Source organism: Phalacrocorax carbo, chromosome 8 (genome assembly GCF_963921805.1).
Source record: "Phalacrocorax carbo chromosome 8, bPhaCar2.1, whole genome shotgun sequence".
Classification (NCBI taxonomy): Eukaryota; Metazoa; Chordata; class Aves; order Suliformes; family Phalacrocoracidae; genus Phalacrocorax; species Phalacrocorax carbo.
The window spans coordinates 11,996,004-12,018,023 of NC_087520.1; the positions used below are offsets into that span (position 1 = coordinate 11,996,004).

The following is a 22,020-nucleotide window of genomic DNA, read 5'->3' on the forward strand; positions in this document are numbered from 1 at the left end:
CGCCCCGAGCCGAGCCGAGCCGAGCCGAGCCGAGCCGAGCCGAGCCGAGCCGAGCCGAGCCGAGCCGAGCCGAATCGCCCCGAGCCGAGCCGAGCCGAGCCGAGCCGAGCCGAGCCGAGCCGAGCCGCGCCGCCCCGCCCCGAGCCGCTCCGCGCCGCCCCGCCCCGCCCCGCCCGCGGCCGGCGGTTGGCGGTGGCGGCGCTGGGCGGAGCGGGCGGCAGCTTCGAATCGGCGCCGCCGGCGGGAGCGCGGTGCTGCCCGACTGCCGCCCATCGCCCCCCACCGCCTCCCATCGCCCCCCACCGCTCTGCTCCGTCCGGCCATGGGCAACGCCGAGTCTGTCGTACGCGGCGCCGCCGGCGTGGGTAAGTGCGGGGCGCCGCGTCCCTTCTCCCCGCGCCCCCCGGGCCGGGCCCGGCCGCTCCCCCGGCGCCGGAGCTGCCGTACGCGGGGAGCGCTTCGCTGTGCTGTGGGGCTTGACAGAAAACCCAAAGAGGCCGCCCTGCGGTGTCCCTCAGTGTGGGGAGGATGCGACAGTGGCATTAGCGACACGCGAGGTGTCGTGCACGAAGATGGCAGGTAAAATGCTGGTGCTCGGACAGGGTGAGCTGTGGTCGTGCTGCAGAGGGGACAGGTTCCTGGTGGTCTAAGCCCCTGCCTTCATCTGTGCTCGTCACCGAGCTCCGGAGATGGCAGAGTGCGGGTTCCCCCCCCCCAGCAAGGTCTGTGGCAATAAATGCACTTTCATCCTTTGCAGTTACTGCCTGGGCAGCAGTCCTGCCAAATCTGCCCGCTCTGATTCAAAGTCCTTTGCTCCAAAATTGCCTGCCAATCCCAGCTTGCAGGCTGGGAAAACAAATGGGTTCGCGCTGGCTGTGCAGCTGGGTGTCAGGTTCTTGTTGCCTTTTATGCGTCTTGTGCGTGTCCAAAAAGTCCAACAGCCAGCAGCCTGGTTGGCTGGATTTGAAGGGAGCTGATAACTGAACTCAGCCAACCGGTACAAGGTGCCAGTATTCCAGAATATAAATAATCCTGGGTGGGAATAACAAAAGTCTTGGGTAACATCTATGCTACTGTGAAGCATCATTATTGTTACTAGTATTGCTATATACAGTGAGTTTCAACAAGCCTGAACTTGTTTCTTGTTAACCTGTCCTTGGCTTCAGGCCTTTGGGATCTACATACTGTTTTTTTGATGCAGGTGACCTGCTACAGCTTCATTTTTAAGTAAAAAGCTGTCATTCTTCATAACTGATTCTTAATGGCAATGTTAGAAATTTGATCAAATTTTCAGGCATTTATAGCTTGATCTGATTTAATGGTTTCTTTCAAAAAGCTTTAAGTACTTAGTTTTGTTTTCTCTTCCTATGAGGAAACCCGAAATATTTTGCTACTGGAAGTATGACAGTGTTGTAATTTACTTAATGTGTAAAGTCAGTAGTGTGATGTGCCACAGGGTAATCTGTGAAGCTGCTCTGCTAGATGCTCTTGCCTGAGCCTCTGTACAGGTGTGTGTGGTACAGAGGGGAGGGAAAGATCACTCTGGGGCTGTGCCAGGAACCTCTGGAGCATGAGGTTGCGTTGCCCTCCTCTCTCTTGAATAGCAAATGTGTTTGCAGAGATCCAGTTGTCCCATGTGGAGCAGGTTCATGCTGATGCCAAGTGCCACCTACTGCAGAAGAAAAAGGGATATAGGGTGATGCAGAGTAGGAGTTGGGTGTCTAAATCTGCAGTAAATAACTTCTCACTTCAGGAGAAGGGTGATTGTAGGCAGAGGGCAGAACAAGAAACAAAACAATTGACTTTTGAGCCTTGTTTCCTACTGGCTATTGCTCTTAGGTGTGTGGGGCAATAGTGAGTTCAGGAGTGTATGTACATTAAGGGAGGGCCTCTGCTGTTCTGCGTGGTGTTGCTGGCCCCAGTGGATTAAGGGCTGGTTGTGTTCCTAATGGATGAACGCTTTGGGTGCAGGTAATGTTCTGCTGTGGGGCTTCTCATGTTTCTTGTGTTTCTCCTGGGAGTGCTAGTGCTGTGTTTGGTTTTGGGGTAGTCAGTCACCATCAGATTTATGTTTGCTATGTAATAGAAGATTATTTCTGACTGATGCGAAATCCAAACATCAAGTCTTTGATTATAAAGCCAGATCTGCAAAACAGTACCAGAGATAACATTTTTAAAGTTAATACACTATCAGACAAGTCAGACTCAATAATGCATTATGTCAACTGTTACTGCTGCATTCCTGTTTGTTCAACAGAGGAGTAAGTAAATATGTTTGGTGATACTTCCAGTACTGGATACAAGAATTTTAACTAAGATGGAATTAATTGTCAAGGACTGATAAAGAATATATATAAATCTCAGCCTGTTCTCAACATGAAGCAATTTCTCTTTTGCACAGTACAGTAATCAGAAATCAGAGAAATCGCTTTCCAAAGCCAGTAGCACTACCTGTGTCCCAATTCAAAAAACTCAAGCTGATTTCTATACATTTCCTATTGCTGAAGTTTCAGCTGTGCCCCCTTCCTATGCTCAAGCTACCCACCTTATCTGACACAGCTTCCGTAGGGCTATGGCATGCTGCAGCCTCTGCAGCCTGATCGCTCTTTGGGATAGGGAGATTTCAGGGATTACCCAATGCAAACAAATCCAAGCTGCTGAGCACCCCTTCTGCTGGGATCCTGTGCTGCTGGCGCCATTCTCAATCTGCACTACACTGTGCAAAGAGACTCTCTGGCCAAAATCTCATGTATGCTCCAGCTGCAGTAGGACTTGAAGTTTGGTGGGTTGGTGACAATACCTGATTTGCTGTATTTCTGATGTAGACTAATCCCCACTGGAAGGGCTAATCTCTCTGAGATGAGAAAGGGAATATATAATCTCTCTAATAGCAAGTGTGTTACTGCTGTGGTTAGGAACTGTGCTCATCTGTAGAATTCACTGAAATGACTTGAGTATTCTTACTCTAGGGCCAAAGCCCACATTGGTCCTAGGGTATTTATAAAACCCAGAAAATGTTGGGGAAGCATTTAATTACTTGACTTCCACCCACTCCTGTAAATTTCTGGTTCTGCTGGAGCAGGGGATCAAGACCTTTTTTCCCCTTAGCTATGTTTGAGATACCAGTGTTCAGGCAGAAGCAGGAATGTGGTTAAAAAAATCAGTAAATCCTTAAAAGCTGGAGATGTCACTGAGGTATGAGGGTTCTCAATTTAGAAATATTTCTCTGTACGTTTTTTATACAGAGCAGTAGAGCTGGGTCTTAGGCTCAGGCTCTGTAGCAAGGTAAGATGTGCGGGATGTGGCTGTCCCTAGGTGCCCTGGTCCTGGCCAGGAGAGCCCTGGGTGGGCAGTAAGGCACCGGGGCTGGGCATCTGTCACTAGAGGGCAGCCGGGATTAACAGAAGTCAGCGCTGCTAGTCCGTAACTCCTCGGAAAAAAAAACCCTCACCCCCTCTCCAAAAAAGAAAAAAAACCCCACCCCAAACTCAACAAAAGCTGAATAAATGCCAGGAAAAGGACACTGTGAAGCTGGTTGCTTAAGGGATTGAGCCTTGTCAAAAGAAGAGCAAATAACCATGCAGCAGCTGGTCCCCAGGAGAGCAAATCTCTCCTGGTAGCTGAGAGTGAGTTCTTACTCCTTGAACGTCCACAAGTTGTGCCTGTGTGGAAGGGGGAAGGTGAGCTCCTTTCCCTTAGGGATCTGGTATAGGCTGATGGCTTGTGATGCTTTCGCTGTGCTCACAGCGTGAGCACTCGTTCTATCTGGATGGATGATGTTCTGCTCACAGTGTGGGGCTTGCCTTGGCATTGTGATGGACTGACACTTGGCTGGGACGGTTTCAGGTGGATGTGGCTGGGGGCTGATGCCTGAATCAGAGTTTGCCTGACATCTGTACAGGATGGCTGGAAGTCCCAGGGTCTGTTTTAGCTCCTGAAAAAGCTTGCAACAGTTGGCAAGTCTCCAAGAATTAATTATCTTCTGATCCAAATGAGTGCTCCTTTCAGTGGGAGTCTAAGGAGACCTTCTGGCTCCATTATGTCACCTTTCTTTTTTTTATTCTTTTTTTTTTCCTGTATCTTCCTTCGGAACAACTGACCAAATACAGTCCCCTCCAGGATCCTTCTGAACAGCAGGGAGTCTCTCAGTGTGGCAGGAGCTTTGAATTTTTTGCATCTTGTGCAGCTCAACAAGGTCAAAAGTCACTGAAACTTTTCTTTGCATAATACAAGTTTGCTTATGTCTGTATTGGACAACCATTCTCTGACCAAACTCTGTTAATGGTATTTGAGTGTAAAATCAAATTGCAATGCTGGGGAGTATTACAGGTCCCTTTTTGAGAGTTACTTTTTGGCTGTTGGCCTGAAAACTCCAGTTAAGCATCAGTGGGGCTGGAGTGCTGGATGTGTCACCTGTGTTCATGTATTTATGGGCAGAACACAAAAATGATTGCAAATGTTGGAAGGCATGCCAACCAGACAGCCTCTTGTCAACCTTCATCTTTCTCCACTTGGTCAGCAGCTCCTCCACAGCAGCAGTGTCTGATGTCCTTCCTTCCCCATCCTTCAGTTAAGAGCCTCCTCTAACCCTGCACCTCTGTGCTTCTATCTCTCCAGCTTGCGACTTGTCCTGCCCACTGTAGTGTTTGTTGTCAGTGTGTGCGGTCTGCCAGTGAGTAACTCTAAGAGAGTACCTCTCTGAACCTGACCTTGTGGATCATCAGGTCTTGAGACTTCTTTTTGAGCCCCATAACCATCTTGCAAGGGGTTTTGGGGGCACCAGTTGCCCATCCTGAGTTGGTCTTCCTGCAACTTTGGGACAGTTGAATTTCCAGTTTGTGAAAATCTTTCCTGGACCCAGTTTTCAGCTTGGATAGTCATAAGCAAATATTCCAGGATTCCCTGGTATGTGGCAGGAGAGTTTTTGCAATCTGGGCAGTTGAAGGAAATGCCCTGCAACCTTTCTGAGGTCCTCTGGCTCTTTGGTGGGTCTGACCTTACTGCAGTGCTTGGGTTTCTTCAAAAGTGTCTTTCCTGGCCTTCTGTCTGCTCTTAGCACCCAGGTTTGTTCTGTGGAAGGTTTTTCTGGAAGACCTGGTGCTGTAGAAGCAAGAGGATTTTGTTGTCGAAAGGTTTTGGTTTTGCTCTGCTCTGAAATGAAGCAGGAAGGGTGAATGAGACCACTTCTGTGCTTAGGTGGCGCCAAACCCTCAAGAAAGCACCCGCTTGGGCTTCCGCTCCACCGTGGATGTGGGGCTTAGCACTTTGCCTGGTGGTCCCATTTCAGCCTGGGGAGCAGCAGGTCTGGGCTCAGCTCGCCCCTTACCTTTGTCTTCTGCAGATGGTAAGCAGAGGTGAAGCTGGCTTTGTTTTGTGGATTTGAGTGTAACATTTGGTTGGTATCTTGCAATTCATACAGCTGGGAACTTACGTGTTTTGTCCTTACCTCTGTGCTTCTCACTCTGAGTCACTGTACCCAGCTGCCAAAATATTCTGTACCACTGTAAATTCCCACATGAACTGTGTTTGCGTGCTTTGCCTGTCATGTGTGGATTAACAGTAGTTATATTTCTGAGTTAACCTGTACACATCAGGCTCAGTTAGCTGCGGAGAAAATAGCACATTCTCTTCGTGTTAAGCATGGTTTACTCAAAGACACCTTCATTTCACAGTGTAAGAGTCTGCTTTCTCATTAAGAAATTGCTTCTGCAGAACTGCAGTTTAGCACTCTACAAAACAGAGTCAGGTGTGCCAACTTCAGCCTGCTTAGCGTCTTGGGACTGTACTGTGCGCGATAGCCTTAAGTGGATTTTTGCTGATAAATGAACAATGTTTATGTGGATTTATCACAAAGGTAATGATAGCCAGTACGTGTTGTGCTTCCTCTTCAATGCATAGTGCTGCTTCAAATCAGCCCAGAAGTTTGGGCGCGTGGGATTCCCTGCGGCCCCATCTCCTGCGGCTGCACTGAGCTGTGTGATTCCTGCTGTGTGCGTTCAGGACAAGCTGATGCCAAGCAGTGATATCTATTTGCAGATCTACATTAATTACGATTCTGATGTTTGCAGGCTGGCATGTTTGCATTGCTCTGGAACAAACACAAAGTGCCCTGTGGGATGATTCACTCTGTAATAGACCTTCACTGGGCAGGGGAGTGTCCTGAGGAGTGGGACACACAACACAGTGGCACTTTGCTCACCTGTGGCTTAGCTGCCTAGTGAACAAAGTCGAGTAAGATATTTTTCCCTTCAGAGTGGAAAAACTGGAGAGACTGATGCACTTGTTATTTCTGCATGGCTCTGAAATGCAGGTTACAGGGGTTGTTCGTAAGGCTTTTCCCTTTTGATTGCTTTTTTTCCCCTTCTTGCACACTGTAATATGGCTCAGCCTCCGTAACAGCCTTTCTCCTCCCAGCATCACTCTGGCTGCAAACCCACTACTGTAGGCTGTATGTTTGGGTTAAATGCCTGCACAGTTCTCTCCTCCACAAATTGCTGTGACTTCTCCTGCAGCTGCTTTTCGGGAAATTAGAAAAATGAAAGGAACCTAACATTTATTTGCTTTACAAAACATGGGCAAGTGTGTTAGGTTGAAATGACTAATTACAGCCCCGAGAGGGAACAGGAATCCCCTTATGGGTGTGCTCCCATTATGTAACCCTGTTACACCCCTATTTGGGGCTCTTCATTGGGGGCAAACATCTTACCTTCTCTGCAGGCTGCTACATGTACCTAAAAAGGAGCATCCATATGCCCTGACTAGAAAGGACTCCAGTTTTCAAAGAGTTTGACATTGAAATAGCACAGTTATAAATGCCTGCTCTTGCCTTGAACTGGAACATAAATGTTTATCACTTCTGTTAATCTCTTGACAGTTTTCCCACTAATTTAATGTTGAGGAAGCCTTCCATTTCTGAATTTGTTTGGGACCCAGCCTGGAAGTCTGTTAAAGTTGCAGACTTTTTCCCCGTCAAGACCAGTAGCTTTGGTTTTACAGTCCTGCCCTCTGTTTGTGGAGATGAAGTTTCTCACTTATGTACCATCTTCTCTGTGCATCCCTTCCCTTTCCAGCAGAGAATCACTCCTGTGGGTCTGTGAGCCCATCAAGGAGTGTGTACTGGTGGCTCCTGGGATGCAAGTAGAAATCCTGCAATGGAAGGTGAGATGGGGCAAGGGTAGAAAGGAATGAGAAACTTTAGGTCCTAAAATAATGCTATAATTTGCCCAGCCCTCTATTATCTCTATTTCTGGGTCTCTGATAAAACTAAAACTTAATTCCAAATAGTGTGCAATATTTCATCAAGGAAAAGAGACAAAGAGGCTATTTAAAGCTACCATCTTTCCAGGGCTTGGCTCGCAGACTCTGCTTCTTTTGTGCCATTGTGTCTACGGAAAACACTTACAAGAGGCTAGCAAAATACAATGTGCACTTCTAAGTACAAATTTAGAACGCATGCAAAGGTCAGATATGGTGCACGCTTCGGTTTGGAGAGAGGGAGGCTGATGCAAGTTAACTTGGATTTCTGTAATGCAAGGAGGAGTATTATAAATGGACAATGAAAGAGTACTTAGATGCAGTTTACATAATATACTACAGCCTATACAATAGAATAACCTGTACAGCCTGTTCCTGGGTGCTCTTTTTGAGTCTGAATTTGAGGCATTATTTTCCATTCATGGCTCTGCTCTGCCTTGCTGTTTGAATCTTGGATGAGTCTTTTACCCCGGTGGTATCCTTCAGTGTCCTTGGTTGTATAATGAGGCTGGGAGTATATACGTAAAACATTTTGAGATCCATAATATAAATGTGAAGTATCACAGCATGTGCCTGGCTTGAAAGCACCTACAAAACTGTCAGAGGCTGCTAACCTGGAACGTCTTTGTTCCGGCAATAGGATGAATACAATACAAGGACTTGTTAAAGGCTGTGCTGAAGGGCACTGCTTGTTGCAGGTTGTATGAGAGGACAGGGCATGGGAGGGAGGCTGGAAATTCCCCGGGAGGAAAGGAGAGCACAGGGGGATGTGTTGGAGATTACAGCTAACAGGGTCGTGCTGCACTGGTGGGAGGGGGGAGAACCTGTCTGAATACTGGACCTGCACAACCTGGAGCGAGCCTATTGCAAGACGGAAGACAGCCTGAAAATTGACCAGGATTTTAGGATCCTGAAGGAGTCCATTAAAAACCAACCAAACAAAAAAACTTGAAGAGCTTTGCTGAGAAGACCACAGAATCACAGAGTCCCAGGTTGAAAGGGACCTCAAGGATCAACTAGTCCAACCTTTCTAGGTAAGAGCACAGTCTAGACAAGATGGCCCAGCACCCCATCCAGCTGATTCTTAAAAGTGTCCAATGTGGCTGAGTCAACCACTTCCCTGGGGAGATAATTCCAATGGTTGACTGTTCTCACTGTGAAAATTTCCCCCTCATGTCCAGTTGGAATCTCCCCAAGAGCAACTTGTGTCCATTCGCCCTATGGGGCAGAGTATTCTTGGGGGTGTGTGTGGAGGGTGGGAGCGTACAGGTATGTGTTCCCCTGTGCTTTACTAAGAGTAAAGTGTGTGTGTATTTAAGAAGTTACAAGAGAACCTCAGCGCTATGAAAAGTAGCTCTTATGTGTCCCTCAAGGATGAAACCCTAGACTAGCAAAGCCAAGAAGGCACAGCATGACGAAAGGCGGTTGCTTACTTATTGGGCAGAGGTCCATGGTGTTTGGGTGTAGGGCCACGGGACTGTATTCCCAGCAAGAAGGGAGGGAGAAAGGATCTAAAACCCAACACTGAACTCAGGAAAGCTGGAGATGGGAATGATATATGCCAAACCTCAGATGACCATAGCTGCTTCAAACACTACATTTTCAGGGCACAGCACATATCCCAAACACTCATCCAAACATTAGTGTTGCATTACATGACAAGATCTTAAGAAAATCCACAGCTGTGGGGTCGTCCTATTGTCTTGATTATCTGAAAGGGGAATTAAGGCATGAGAATATGCAATTTATCTGTAACAGTTTATAATATCTGTTGTGGATAGAGAGCTTCTATTCTCCTGGTTGCAGCAGTCTCGAGAACCGTGGGAGACTTCAGGAGTCCTGGGTAGGATCCCTGCTGTCACCTCTGAACTGTGCTGCCTTCCCAATGCCTAGGGGTATAAAAACATCACATAGATTTTAAAGCCTTATCTGTGCCTCCTTTCTTCAGCATTGTGATGGATTTTTTGCCTTGCTAAAGTAATCTTCTGCAAGGATTTATCTATTTTTTGTGTGTCAAAGATAATTCTTTTTTTAGAAATTCTTCATGCTGAATTAATTTGTTCTCTGTCAAACCTGCTTTGTTTTTGCTTAAGCCTTACAAGTGGGAGAATCCAAATCCCAGAAACGTGTGTGCACTTTTCTTCCTGCATGTGGCACTCCCGTGCCAATAAATGCAAACCTTCAACCTGCAAAACCCGCTGAAGAAAAGCAGCCCTTCATGTCTCAGATGCACCCATCAGGGATGGCTCTGGATCCCAGCTTGGAAACCCCTCTGTGTGATGGGGTTCAAACCAGCACGGCTCCCCATTTGAGCCATATGTGATCTTGACAATGAGAGTGAGGAAAGGCATGGCCACAACACCTTCCATTTTGTCAGGGAAAAACACTTTTCTTTTGGGAGATATGAAGCCCTCCCTTCCCTCTGCTTGTGCCTTGCAGAGGGAAGCTGCAGGCAGTGGGATGCCATAGGGACAGAAGCTGGTTTTCACCTTACCCAGACCGGGATAATGTATGTTGTCTCTTGGGAAATGAAAGTGTGTATTGCAAACTGGTAAAGCAGGTTGGTTGGAGCCTGTGAACTGCTACTCTTTTTCTTTATGATTTTTTTTCTTTTTGTTTTATTTGTAATTTGCTGAATGCTAATGGGGCTGAGATAAACAAGCCTCTTAAATGCAACATGATAATAATAACAACCCAAGTATTTCCTGCCATGGGCTGTGACTGGGGGTGCTGCCTGGTCCCTGTCCCTTGGGAATGGCTTGGATTGTCACAGCTCGCCCTGGCCTTGTGGAAACTTGGTACTGATCTGTCACAGCCCCTCAGGTTTGGAGGGTGCTGGTGGGGGGATACTGAGCACAATTTACCAGGGATTAACTGGACCTCTCATTCTGGCTGTGGATTAGATAGCTGGATGTTGTTAGTCTCTCCATTATGCACAGTGCATTCAGCAGTGATTTTAAGGACTCCTGCTGATACCAGGGATGCTAACTCCAGGTTTACTTCATATCCATAGCTGCATGTGTACAGAGCAAAGGTGGGGAAGCATCTGTGCCATAAACTGTGGCGGTATCAGGCCAGGACCTGGGCCATGCAGTGCTGAAGCTGGTGAAGTTTGCACATGGCAGGAAGAGCGTGGGCAGAAGGAGCAGCCTGGGTAATGGAAAAGGCTGGAGAGTGCGAAGAGGAGGAGGGAGGATCTCTCATTTCTCTTGATTCCCTCACACTGTTGTGGAGAAACAAATACAATCTGATTTGTCCTGGCAGTGCTGTTGGGCCATACCGTGACAAGAACCCTGTGGGGCTTTTCCCCTTCCACAGCTGCGTGTTTTTGCAGGTGCTGGGTGCTCCTTGCTGGGTCTGTCATGCTGACAGCGTGACTGCATTGGGCAGGAGTGGGAAGGTCTCTGGGCACTAGGGGTGGAGAGCACCTGGGGTGGGAGCTGAGGGCAAATGGGGTATGCGAGAGGATGGCAGAGGAGATGCAGAACAAGAGGAACAAGAAACAGTTGTTTTGTTAAGCTGCCTCATTCTCTCTTATTTATGTAGGTAACCTTTTCCTTCTTGAAGCAATAAAAACACCTTCAAAAATATTGCAGGATGTTTTCTTGTGTGCTTTGACTAAGCTGTTCCTCATAAACCTGTGGCTTTTGCATAAACAGAGCCACAGCAGGCAGAATTATCTGCTTTTTTTGCAGCTGTCAAGTACCTTCGCTCCTTTGGTAATGTATAAACGGGGAGAGCGAGACTGGGAGAGGCAAGTCCTGACAAGTCCTGGGCTGCCCTCTCCCAGTGACTGTCCATGGTCCCAGCCCCTCTGAGGGGAGACGACTATGTAGGCCCTAAGCCAGCTTGTCGCTGGATGCCTGGGGGTGGGTGGTCAACAAATCCAACCATGGGAAACATTGGATCAGCTCCAGGGAGTCCCAGGCTGAGCATTAATCTGGCCAAGGATATGAGGGAGTGAGGGAGGGACACCAAGAAACTCCCCTGGGCTGCATCTTTGGGGAAAGTACTTTCTCAGGACTAAAAATATGCAGCTGGAGATGGGTGTTGCTGGCTTCCCTCTGCACTTTTAATTCTGTCCGGTGTTTGAGACTCCCAGCAGAGCTTGGGATGGCAGCAGAAGCTGTTTGGTTGCTAATTGCTGTGTCTCTGCCCCCTTGTTGCCTCCAGTCAAAGCTGACATGCTAAATCCAGTATCTGCTGGAGATAAGGGGGACATCCCTTCCACCCCTGTGGGCTTCAGTGACTTTTTTTTTCCCCCAGATAAAGGGAACAAAGATTCTGCGTCCTGTGACGGCTCTGATAAGCTGGAGGCTCCAGACATGGCACAGCACAGACTACCCATTATAGGCCTTCATTTATTTAAGAAAAAAAAAAAAAAGCCTAACCTCACCCTCTTGATTATGGAAACAAATTATATAAATGTACCAGAAGCATAACTGGTGCCAGTGGAAACCAAAAATGACCCTTTGCTTTCCCCTTCCACCCACCTTTTTCACAGTATAGTAGTTTGCTGGGAGGGAGCTTTTCTTAGTCACTGGTGGACTACTGCAGGGATCCTTTCTCATGGACCAGCAGAGCCCTCTCCAAAACATTACTGGTCTCAGATGTTTCAGGGGCTGGTGAAAGGGACCCTGGTAAAATTCCAGGTGGAATAATACACCCCTGACTCTCAATCTGTCATTCAAATCCTTTTGAGACTATCTTAAGGGCAGTGGTAACATGCCCTAGGAGTGCTGATTATGAGATTTTCATAAGCATCTTTTAAAATGCTGGATCATCCCACTATTTAGATAATTGTGCAGTCTGTTCCCCTTGAGTCTGCCTTGCTGATTGATGGCCAAGGGGAATGATACTGTGTTATCAGCTTTGCCTGGCTCTTAAACGTGCTGAAGGACCCGTTGTGCCTGGGCTGATAGTGAGAACAGATGGTCCCTGGGTACCTTTCTTGCCGCTTTTGGGGCTGGTGGCACTCACGTCTCAGCTCCTGGGGCACTGTGTGGCTCCCCAACCCTGAGAAGGGAAGAGGGGAGAAGAGCCAGCCAAGACAGGTCCTACCTACCTCAACTGCTACTGCCTCTTTTCTTCTGCAAGACCTTTTTCTGCTGGTGGCTCTTTTGTGCTGTTGGCTAATGCACATTTAGCTCTGCCAACCTTCTTGATGAAGATGTGACCACAACTGGTGCTGTATGTGGTTTGAGTGAGCTTTCCTGTTACTGACTGGGGCTGAACTGGTAGCATGGGACCTGTGTTAAGCCAAGTGGCCTTCAATGCCATCATGAGCAAGGTGGAAGCCAGCACTGGGACAACTACGCAGGTTGGGTTGAGCCTTTGTGGTTTGCACTGAAGGTTTTTTGAGGGAGCCCTGTGGTGATGGTACATTAAGTGATGTATTTCATGAGAGGATTATTGCAATGAAACACAACGTGTTTTTGTGCAATTATTTGGTGTCTTTTAAATCATTGCCTCTAACAAGTCTGTCCACACCCAAACAAAAATAAATGTTTTGAAAGGCTGCAAAGTTAAACACACAAAAGTTACCCTTAAATACATCCTTTCTCCCCCTCCTTATGGACACTTGCTCTATTCTGTGGATAGGATGAGCATCCAGGAAGACCAAATGAAGATTACTAGCGTAAACTTTAGCAATAATTGACTTTTGGATCCTTCATTTCATGGCCTTAGTATACTTTTTTTAATTGGTGACTTTCTTGGAGGCAAGAAAGGGGGAGGGGGAGCTAGGACTCATTCTGCCACCTGCCTTTTTAAGGTGAATGCTTTCCTTTCATCACTTTGAGGCTGGTGTCTATGAGGACAGACTGGGCTCGCAAGCCTTATTCCACATGGGGCACATCACAAAGTTGTTTTATTTCCAGGTTGCTCTCACCCATTTTTGGGCATGGGTTGTCCTTGAGCTGCCCAGACCCCTTCCTGTGTGGGTGCTGACATGCTGGTGGGTGAACAAATGTGATTGTTTTCCCAGTTTTGTCAGCTTGGCAGTAGCCACTGCTACCCAACAGCTGCTGTTGTCTTGCTCCTCTAAGTTTTCCCAGCTTTCCTTTGGGAATAATTTGGGAGAGAGGGGGGATTTTAACCCCTCTTCACTCAGCCTGTTTCTAGGCTGGTAAACCAGTGATCGGCACGGGGAACTGGTCTTCTAAGGTGAGGAAACTGCCCTAATGAAACTGCCTGCTTATTTCTCCTCCTTATCGCCTCCCTAACTCATTTGCTTCTTTGCCATTTCCCATGACTATGTGGTTTCTTTAACAGCCTCTTGTGAAGGGTCTCATCAAAGATGGCATGAAAATCTAACTGCATTGTCAATCAGCGCTCTTGCATTGCTTCCTTTATGCACCCATCCCCTTTCTCTGATGAGACTTGTTCTGGGTATAGCCTGTCTCCACTGTGAACCCCAGATGGGAAAGTGCTCTTCTTTTAATTAGCATCTTAATTAGTTTATCGGGTGTTGGCACCATGCTAACTGACTTGTCGCTCCTGGATGTGCTTTTCAGTAGAGATGTCATTCTCACTATCCTGTAGTGCTTCAATATTTAGTTATCACAAAATGCATCTTTTTACTCATTCAGGAGTATATTCCTCTGAAATGCAGTGTTTGTTAGCTGAGCTGGGTGGTGCATCTTTTTTTCCAAATAACTACATCACTTCAGCTTTTCTTCTTATGCCTGGTTCCAGATAGTGCCTGATCATTAATCCCAGAAATGCACTATGGTAGGAAAGGTGGAGCCCTGTGACAGATAAACTTGATGGACATAAATAATTTAGTTCCCCTGTATCCTCCTCCTCTTCCTTAACTGCTGGAGGTCGAGGTGGCCCACAGACTCATCTGAAATTCTCCTGCAAATGATCTCCTGGTTTGACTTTGTTTTCTGCTATTTGTCAGCTATAATTTATGGCCATGCTTTACTAAGATTATATTCTATACTTTTATATAATTTTTCTGCTACAGTAAGTGAAGAAAAATATAGGTATTTTGTCTATTTACTTTTTTGTGTGATCCAAGCTCTGAATATTGGATTTTCCCCCACCCCTTTACTGATTTTGTATCCTCTGAATCATCTTTATCTTTCTTACGATGGTCTCCCTCTGCAATCCTTATATTCTGGCTCTTTGCTGGGAAATTGCATTTTAGTTGTTGCCATTGATTTACTCTTGGTTAGTCAGGCTTTTCTTCCTCTTCGATGGCAGAGTGTTGCCTGGGGTTTTGTTCTGGAATTACTGTGACCCTTGGGACTATTAAATAGGAATGCAGCTGGAACAGGAACAGCAGTACTCTTTCCCATGGCCTACCCACAGCTCTGGGGATGCTGTGCCCTGGTGACCAACAAATAATTTGACAACAGAGGGGTCTGATAAGTGAAACTCAGGGATGAGGTAACCTATGAGCAAAATTTGCTTTTCGTCAGCGGTTGTAATCTGTATGGCTGCAGCATGGACCCTGCTGCACTGGGTGCACTGGGAGCTCAGATGCTGAGGGTCTCGTTGGCATTGGCCTCTTTGCTGTTGACTCTGGTACTGAAACTGCTGGATGGTCCACATCTGGCATGGTACCAGGTTCTTCTCATAAGGGCCTGAATATCCTGAAAGATATTATTTCTTCTCCTTCCCAGAGGTTGTCCCATGCAGCTTTGCACCCAGCGGGCTGCAAACATGGGTTAGATCCTGGAAGTGGCTCCATAAAAGGAAATGTAAGGAGGTAAGTGAGCTCCAGGGAGCCTATTTTCTGGTGATCCCATGTAGTTTGCTCATCAGTATTACCTCACCAGTCTCTCTCCTAATTACAGCTTATGCCAGAAAACCCTCCCTCGTTGTATTCAGGCCCATGTTTGGCCTTCAGGGAGGCTCGCCCACCTCTGCCTGACCTGTTGGTAGGCAAAAAACCTGACCCCGTATGACCAGCCCTTCCTTGCCAGGTCCCCTAATTCAAGAGAGCAACACGAATTATTCCCAGTACACAAACTAGCACAGCCCCTTAGCAAGGGTCTCGGCAGAGCTGAACCAGCCAGGCAGATGTGGTGTATCAGTGTGGCGTTAACATATTTCTGGCAAAGGTTTGTGTTACCTAAGGGGTGGTGGATTTACAGTCTGTGGGAATCAAACTGCTGCACATGCTTTGAACATTGGGGGGGGAGAAGCTATGTTGGCTTTTTGCTTATGATTTCACTGGCAATCCAGGAAGTTGGAGCTGATGGGTAATGTCTTGGCTGCTGACACTGGGGTGGGGGGATTCAAGCAGAGCTCTCTTATTTCATCTTTGTGTTAGTGACTCACTTGACTCTTGACTTTATTCTTTAATTGTGACATTTTAACATGAAACTTTGCAGATGGAGAGCTGATGCTGTGGAGCAAGGTCATTTTGCTCAGTTGGTGTGAGGAGATCTAACCCAGGCTTTGACAGTCCTTAGTCCTTGTCAGGTTTCTGTGCCAGCCCTTTCCCAACTTCAGATCTGATCCTGTGAAAGCAATGGAAATACTGTTTCATGAGAGGGTGTTTCTGGTTATCGAGTTCTCTCTAGTTCAAGGTACAGAGTACGCCTGTTGTTGATCTTCTCTACCTGAAGAAGACATCCTTCTAGCACTGGGTAAAGGTGACACAGCATTTGGCTGCTGGGGTTGCACTTGGCTTAATGCCTGGCCTGTTTCCGCCAGGTAGAGGAGGCAGTGGCTGAGAACATCCAGTAGCCTCACTGGAATACATGACCTTGAACAAGGTTGTCTGCATTTTTGTGTCTCCACACTTTCCGGCTATTAATGGGGATACTGTTGACATTGCCAGTGGTTTTCTGAAGCGTATTGAAAGTGCTCTGAGATCTGCTGAGAAATAATGTATGCAGGTATTTTTACGGTATCTTGGTTCAGAGGGACTGTTAGCACTCAGCCTGGCCTCTGGCTTGATGCAAGCTTTTCTTACGTGCCTTCTGTGTTATGCAGCATTTCTTTTTGACTCAAAGTTTTGGTAGGGAGAGAGGTATATGTGGGGTGAGAAGGATGCCACAGGCATTTTCCAAGGTCCTGAGCTATCTGAAAGACAGTTAGGGTAGACAAAAAGGTGGTGTTGCAAAACTAGTATTGGCATTTTTTTCACTTAAATAGCTTTAAAAATTATCTCTACAGGGTTCATATCCTCACTGCCGTCACCAAACCCAGTGAGTGCAGGACTGGGCCTAACATCTGATTCAATTCCTGATGAATCATTATTTCCACTACTTGTTTTTCATAATTGCTTTTGCTAATCCTCAGCTGCATTTGCATTTGCTTGGTGCTTACCATCCCCTTCATCCATGGGTACAAGTCACGAGGTGTCAACATCCTGCTTGTGTCCCTTGTGATGCTCGGTGGAGCTGTAAACACAGGAGATGATCTTTGGCTGGTGTAAATTATCAAAGCTGTACTGATATGAGTGAATCTATAGCAATTTACACCAGCTGTGGAAATGCCGGCAGGATATTTCATTCCTGCTGGCTGGAACAGCAGAAAGCTGGTGGGGAAAATGGCCTTATTCAAACATACCTGACATAAGTACGATGCACAGCTGAGCAATTTTCTGTGCTTTTGTTTTGGTCTGTTAAGGTTTAGCAAAAAAAAAAAAAAGTCTTTTGGGCTTCTATGCTTATTCCTGCCTAGTCAGGTGTTTTACAAGCTGTGTACCTCTACTTGGACACACAGCAGCCTGTTAAACTGGTACCCAAGACAGATGCTGCCTGGCAGCATGCAGGGACATCCTCCTAATGAAAAGGATTGCCAGGTTAAACAAAGTTTAACAACTTAAAAGATGAAAAGTTTCCCTGCATATACCCAGAAACAGAGTCCAGATTGGCAACTCTCATTCCGGCACTGATTCTAACCGGGTTTCCTGCAGTCGGCTACGCATGGGAAGGCAGAAGGTTGGTTCGGATTTGGCTGCATTAACCCGATGGTGCTGTGTCAAAACAGTAAATGCTGTGGGAAGAAAAAGGCACCCCAGTCAAGCCTTGTTGTAATAATGAAAGGAAATGATCCTTTTTGAATTTAAGCTGAATTTGCAAAATGTCCTTGCCCCCATGTGTGTCGCTGAAACCCTTCAAAATGGGGACAATTATAAACAACTTTATTTCATTCAACTCTCCATGGAATAGGAGAATGGGGGCCAGGAAAATTTGTTGAATGGAAAAGGACAAGAACTTTTTAAAAAGAAAAAGGAAGAAATCGCTTCTTCCCAGATTCTGGGAAGGAATTGCAAACAATGGAGGTGAATGTAAAACCCAAGATACAAAATCCTCTCCTGCGATTAATTCTCCTGTGTAGGCTGCTGAGCTCCCACAGCCATCCGGCCGTGGGACCTGCTGCTGCTAGCACCAGGCACATCATTTCCCTTCTATGCTTTGCGGCTGCATATATGTATGCGTGCGTGTTTCCCCCCCCCCGCATTCTTTCATTCAGGAGAAGTGTTGCCAGTGGGCAAACACTAATCCATCCTGACAGCTCTGCCCCTCTTCCTGCTTTGGTCTGGCATCCAGCAAACAGCTTGATTAAGGTCCCCAGGGCTTTATTAGTGCAGCTTGTTGCCTTCAAATTAATCAACAGGTTGCATGTGTTTAACTCTTTGCTGGAGCTGGTTGGGAAACGTTCTACATTGCTGTGGGCATTGAATCAAGTCTTTTGAACTGGTTTTTAAATACAGCGCAGCAGAAATAGCCCAAAGTGGTGCTACAGTCCTGATTTCTTGGGGCAGGAGGTGAAGCAATCCCGTGGGCTCTGCAGGTGCTGCTAATCCAGCTTCCAATCTCTAATAACAATTCTGGACTTTCACTTTATTTCTCTTGGCCATTCACTCGCCCCCGTAAAATACCCCTTATTCATGCAGAGGACAGCCAGATGCAACCTGTGCTTTGCTTAATTACCCATAAGAAGTCAGATGTCCCCTGGATCCTTCCAGATTGGAAGTGAATGCAGGAATGGGACCTCCTTGCTGTTTTGAGGCTTGTTCTGGAGCACGTGGGAAAGTTGCCTGTATGTTGTATTTTGTAGTGTTATCTTTCAGACTTTGGGCTTGTTCTTTAACTGTTTGGTGTCACCATTCTAGGATTAGGAAAAAAATAACTATGTAGCTGCTGTGGTTTACACTTGAGCTTTGACAGTAAGCAGAAGATTCGGGGAACAGAGACTGAGTTACCAGAGTGGAGATGACTGATGTTGTATGGGTGTGATGCATTGTGTATTCTCTAATTATTTCAAATATCATAGGATTTCTAGCTTCTTGCTTGCACATACATGGGGAGACCCAGCTCCTTATCTCCATTTTCCATTTCTATGCATGACTTGTCATCTCCCAGCTGCTAGTGGCCCAGTTGGTGCGTCATATCGGTGTGCACGCTCGTGCCCACTAGCACTGCACGGCTGCAATGGACAGGGCAGATACCGACCGTGCTCCCACATGGCGTAAGCCCTGGGGCGCCAGCAGCACTCTGCACATGGAAGTACATTTGATCTGATCTGGACTTCACCCCACAACAAACAATGGTGAGAACAGCTTGAGCCACGTAGCTCGTATTGATTATTTTTAGCAGCAATCAAAGATAGAAGAACAACGTGTCTATCCAGCAGTTGTCTCCTGTCTCAGTGGGAGGAAAGCAGCCAGCAGAGGGAGAGCTGCCCAGGCCCATTGCTCTGTGCGTGTTCCCCCAGGAAGGATGTCTTTTCTGCAGTTCGCTCCAGTTGGAGAAGAGCAGTGTGTAGTGGGGAATTTGCCAACCCTCTGTCTTCAGCAGCTGGCCAACATCTGTCGTCTGGATGATGTAAAAATTATCACAACTTGAAAATAATTTTCATGCCTATTTTACCAGAAGGTTTTAAAGCATCTTTGTCCTTGATTTGACTTTGTTTCATTCAGGTGAGAGAAGTTTTGTTGCTTTCTGTGTGCTAGCAGGGGGATGAGAGGCACAGAGAGTAGATGTGGACTGCCCCAAGGGTCTGTGGATGGTGGCTATCCCCATACCTTTGCTGTGAGCTCCTTTCTGACCCCTCCATGAGCTCTTGGTGCTGTCTCACAGCTGAGAGCTCTTGCCTGCCCAGGGCACAGCCCTTTGCCTGGGGTCACAGATGGTCTGTGCAATTCCACCGTAGGGCTTTCCCTCCTGCCACCTTCCCTCTTCTTCTCTGACTGACCTTGGGCTCTCTTGCAGGGAGCTGATTGCTCAGTGCAGATGTTGATCCTTCAGCCTTACTTCCATGCTGGTGATGGCAATTCTGTGACAGCCAGAGGTGATAAAGGCAAAGCTGCTTCCTGGGGACAAGCTGAGGAGTTGAAGACTTGTGATTTAGTGCTTTGTGCATTTCTGGTCTCCAGACCCATCCATACCCTATGATTGCAGCAGAGCTTGTAACAGCAGCAGAAAGCCAAAAATTTGAACACTTCACTTTTTTCCTTTGCCTGCGGTCTGGCTCTTTACTGCTTGCAGTAACCACTTAAGGTAACCCATGTGGGGTGTGAAGGGCTGTTAATCAAAGAGGCAATGGTTCCTGCCTCAGAGTGATGCAAATGAATTTGCGAAGCCTGGGGACAGGGAGAGTGAGGCTCCAGCTTTCGATACTCAGCATCTGTCCATGAAGCAGCTTGTGGGGCGCAAGAGGCAAACTTGTAGATACCTGCACCACCAGTAAGAGCTCCCTGGCAGGAGGCTGAAACACCTGCAGGTGCCACGTGTTTGAGCAGGAACTCAGCCATGTTGCTGCCTAAGGACCTTTCCAGGTATCAGCAGAAAAGCATGTTCTGAGAAACTGCTTTCTCTGCCATTTAAAATGCTGTAACAGTTAGTGTGCTCTTATGAGGAGGTTCTTTGTGGTAGATGGAGGGAAAGTTGGTATTTCTGAAGGGAGATTTTAAGCCAAATGTCTTCTGGCTGCTATAGCCTTTGAGGATCTAGGGAGTCTTGGGAGACTTGAAAGAGCAGGTACCAGCAGAGCTGAAAAAAGTTGCTTTATGCAGGGGTCTTGTTAGCACAGTTCAGATGAACTTGCTGAGTCTGGGCTTTGCATCAGAGGCACAGCAGCTGATTCCCCAGACTCCCATCAGTGAAGACTCTCCTTATAGGACAAAGATGAGGTTCCACCTCTGTCCATCCCTCAGGATATTCACGTTTCTCTGTTGATGAAGGCACACAGGCCCAATTTCTTATCTTCATCCCCCTCTGCCAGCAGGGAATAACAAAAAGAAAACTACAAACACTTAAGCTGTGGGGTTTGGGAGAGGGAAAGGGGGCAATGCATCGGCTTGGTGTTCTGCGTCGTGCCAAATGCAGCGCAGCCAGCTGGGGCGCATCGCTGGACCTGAGGTCTGTCACATCCCCAGCCACTCCTGTTGCAGTAACTGCTGGCCTTTGCACAGCAGTGTGACAGCGTGGTGGCAGCTGTGACACATCGATCAGCAATGCCCGCTGCTAAGCATTTGTTCCTGTTGCCAGGCAAAGATGGGTGACCTTTTTGGAGGAGAGGAGGAGATGGTGGGGAGAGCGATGAGTGGGTGGGAGGTAGTGGCAGCCCAGGATGGGGCTCCCATGGCTGTGCTGTGCAGGAGGGTCAGGTCAGGACTGGGGGTTTGGATGCACAGAGTGAAGCCGATAGTCCCTCCCTGCTTTGCTTTATTTCATGGGTGCGTAAAGCCCCATCCCCAGCTGCCTACTTGGATTGAGATGAAGCTTTCACCAGTGGAGCCTGCCATCTCTGTGGGATGTGATGCCCAAACTATGGGAGGAAGTATTAGTATGGTGCTTGGTAAATGCTATTTATGGGCTGCTGCAGATTTGACTATTGCCTTTGATGTAGGAAGTTTCAGGGCACTATAGCCTCCCTCTTCCCTGCTCAGCCTGACGTGAACCACTAAGTAGTGGTCACCAGCAGTGGGGGTTTGGGTCTTGTGCCCTGCACTGTCACTTGTGCGTAAAGTTGTCATATTGGCTTTACTGGGTGGGTTTTCCTATGACTCTGGGACCTGGACAGTGCTCTGCCCCGTGTGTGCCGATTCTGGAGTAAAACCTTGGGTGGCTTCTCTGGAAAAAAAAAATTTTTCCAGGTGTTTGAGGTCAGCAAGAGTGGGGGAATGATCATGAGCCTCTAAGTCTGAATTGTTACAAATATCACCATCAGTCCACAGGGACAGTGTCCTGTGTGAAGGGGTGAGGTGGAACAGTAACAGACATAACCTGAAATGACTTAAGAAGCTGCTGAAGTTTTTAAATGCGTGTCTCCTTTTTTTTTAAAATTTAAATTTCCTCTGACATTTCATAGGCTTCATCACTCAATGTGAAGCCAAGATCCATGTGAGTGTGTGTGGTAGGATTTTATTTTAAATACAGATGTCTGGAATAACTTTTTTTGCACACACTGTAGGAGTGTAAAGGTTTCTAAGCAACATCATTTCATGCTGTTTGCATTAGAGAATGTAAAACAGGGTTCCTTTTTTTTAAAAGTCTCTGCAGTGCAGGCATAATTACAGGATCCCATTATGCAGCATTGTGTCTACGGTGAAGCCTGCCCTAATGGAATATTCTGCCTTGTGCTGAAGTCTTACCTGCTTTTTACCAAGATGCTTAAGGACTTAATTAGCATCATTATAGACTACCACCCCCTTCCTCAGCCCCGTGCATGAAGGGATAATGATCTGTCCAAGCTAGTGCATTCACTTCCCATGGTTAACAGCACCATATGAAGGGAGTGTTTTGGAGCTCGCTGCTGCTATCTTGAAGTGAACATGGCAGGGGGGTTGGGAAA

General features: G+C 47.1%; 1 protein-coding gene across 1 annotated transcript in view; it reads left to right on the top strand.

Annotated features, from left to right (window-relative positions):
• The first annotated feature begins 231 nt into the window (after positions 1 to 231).
• The window catches only part of NEURL1B (neuralized E3 ubiquitin protein ligase 1B), a 143,152-nt gene continuing 121,363 nt past the window's right edge, over positions 232 to 22,020 (top strand). The window contains exon 1 of the mRNA XM_064458752.1: positions 232 to 365. Coding sequence (XP_064314822.1) covers positions 323 to 365 — 43 coding nt within the window. The 5' untranslated portion in view covers positions 232 to 322. The remainder of the gene's footprint in view (positions 366 to 22,020) is intronic.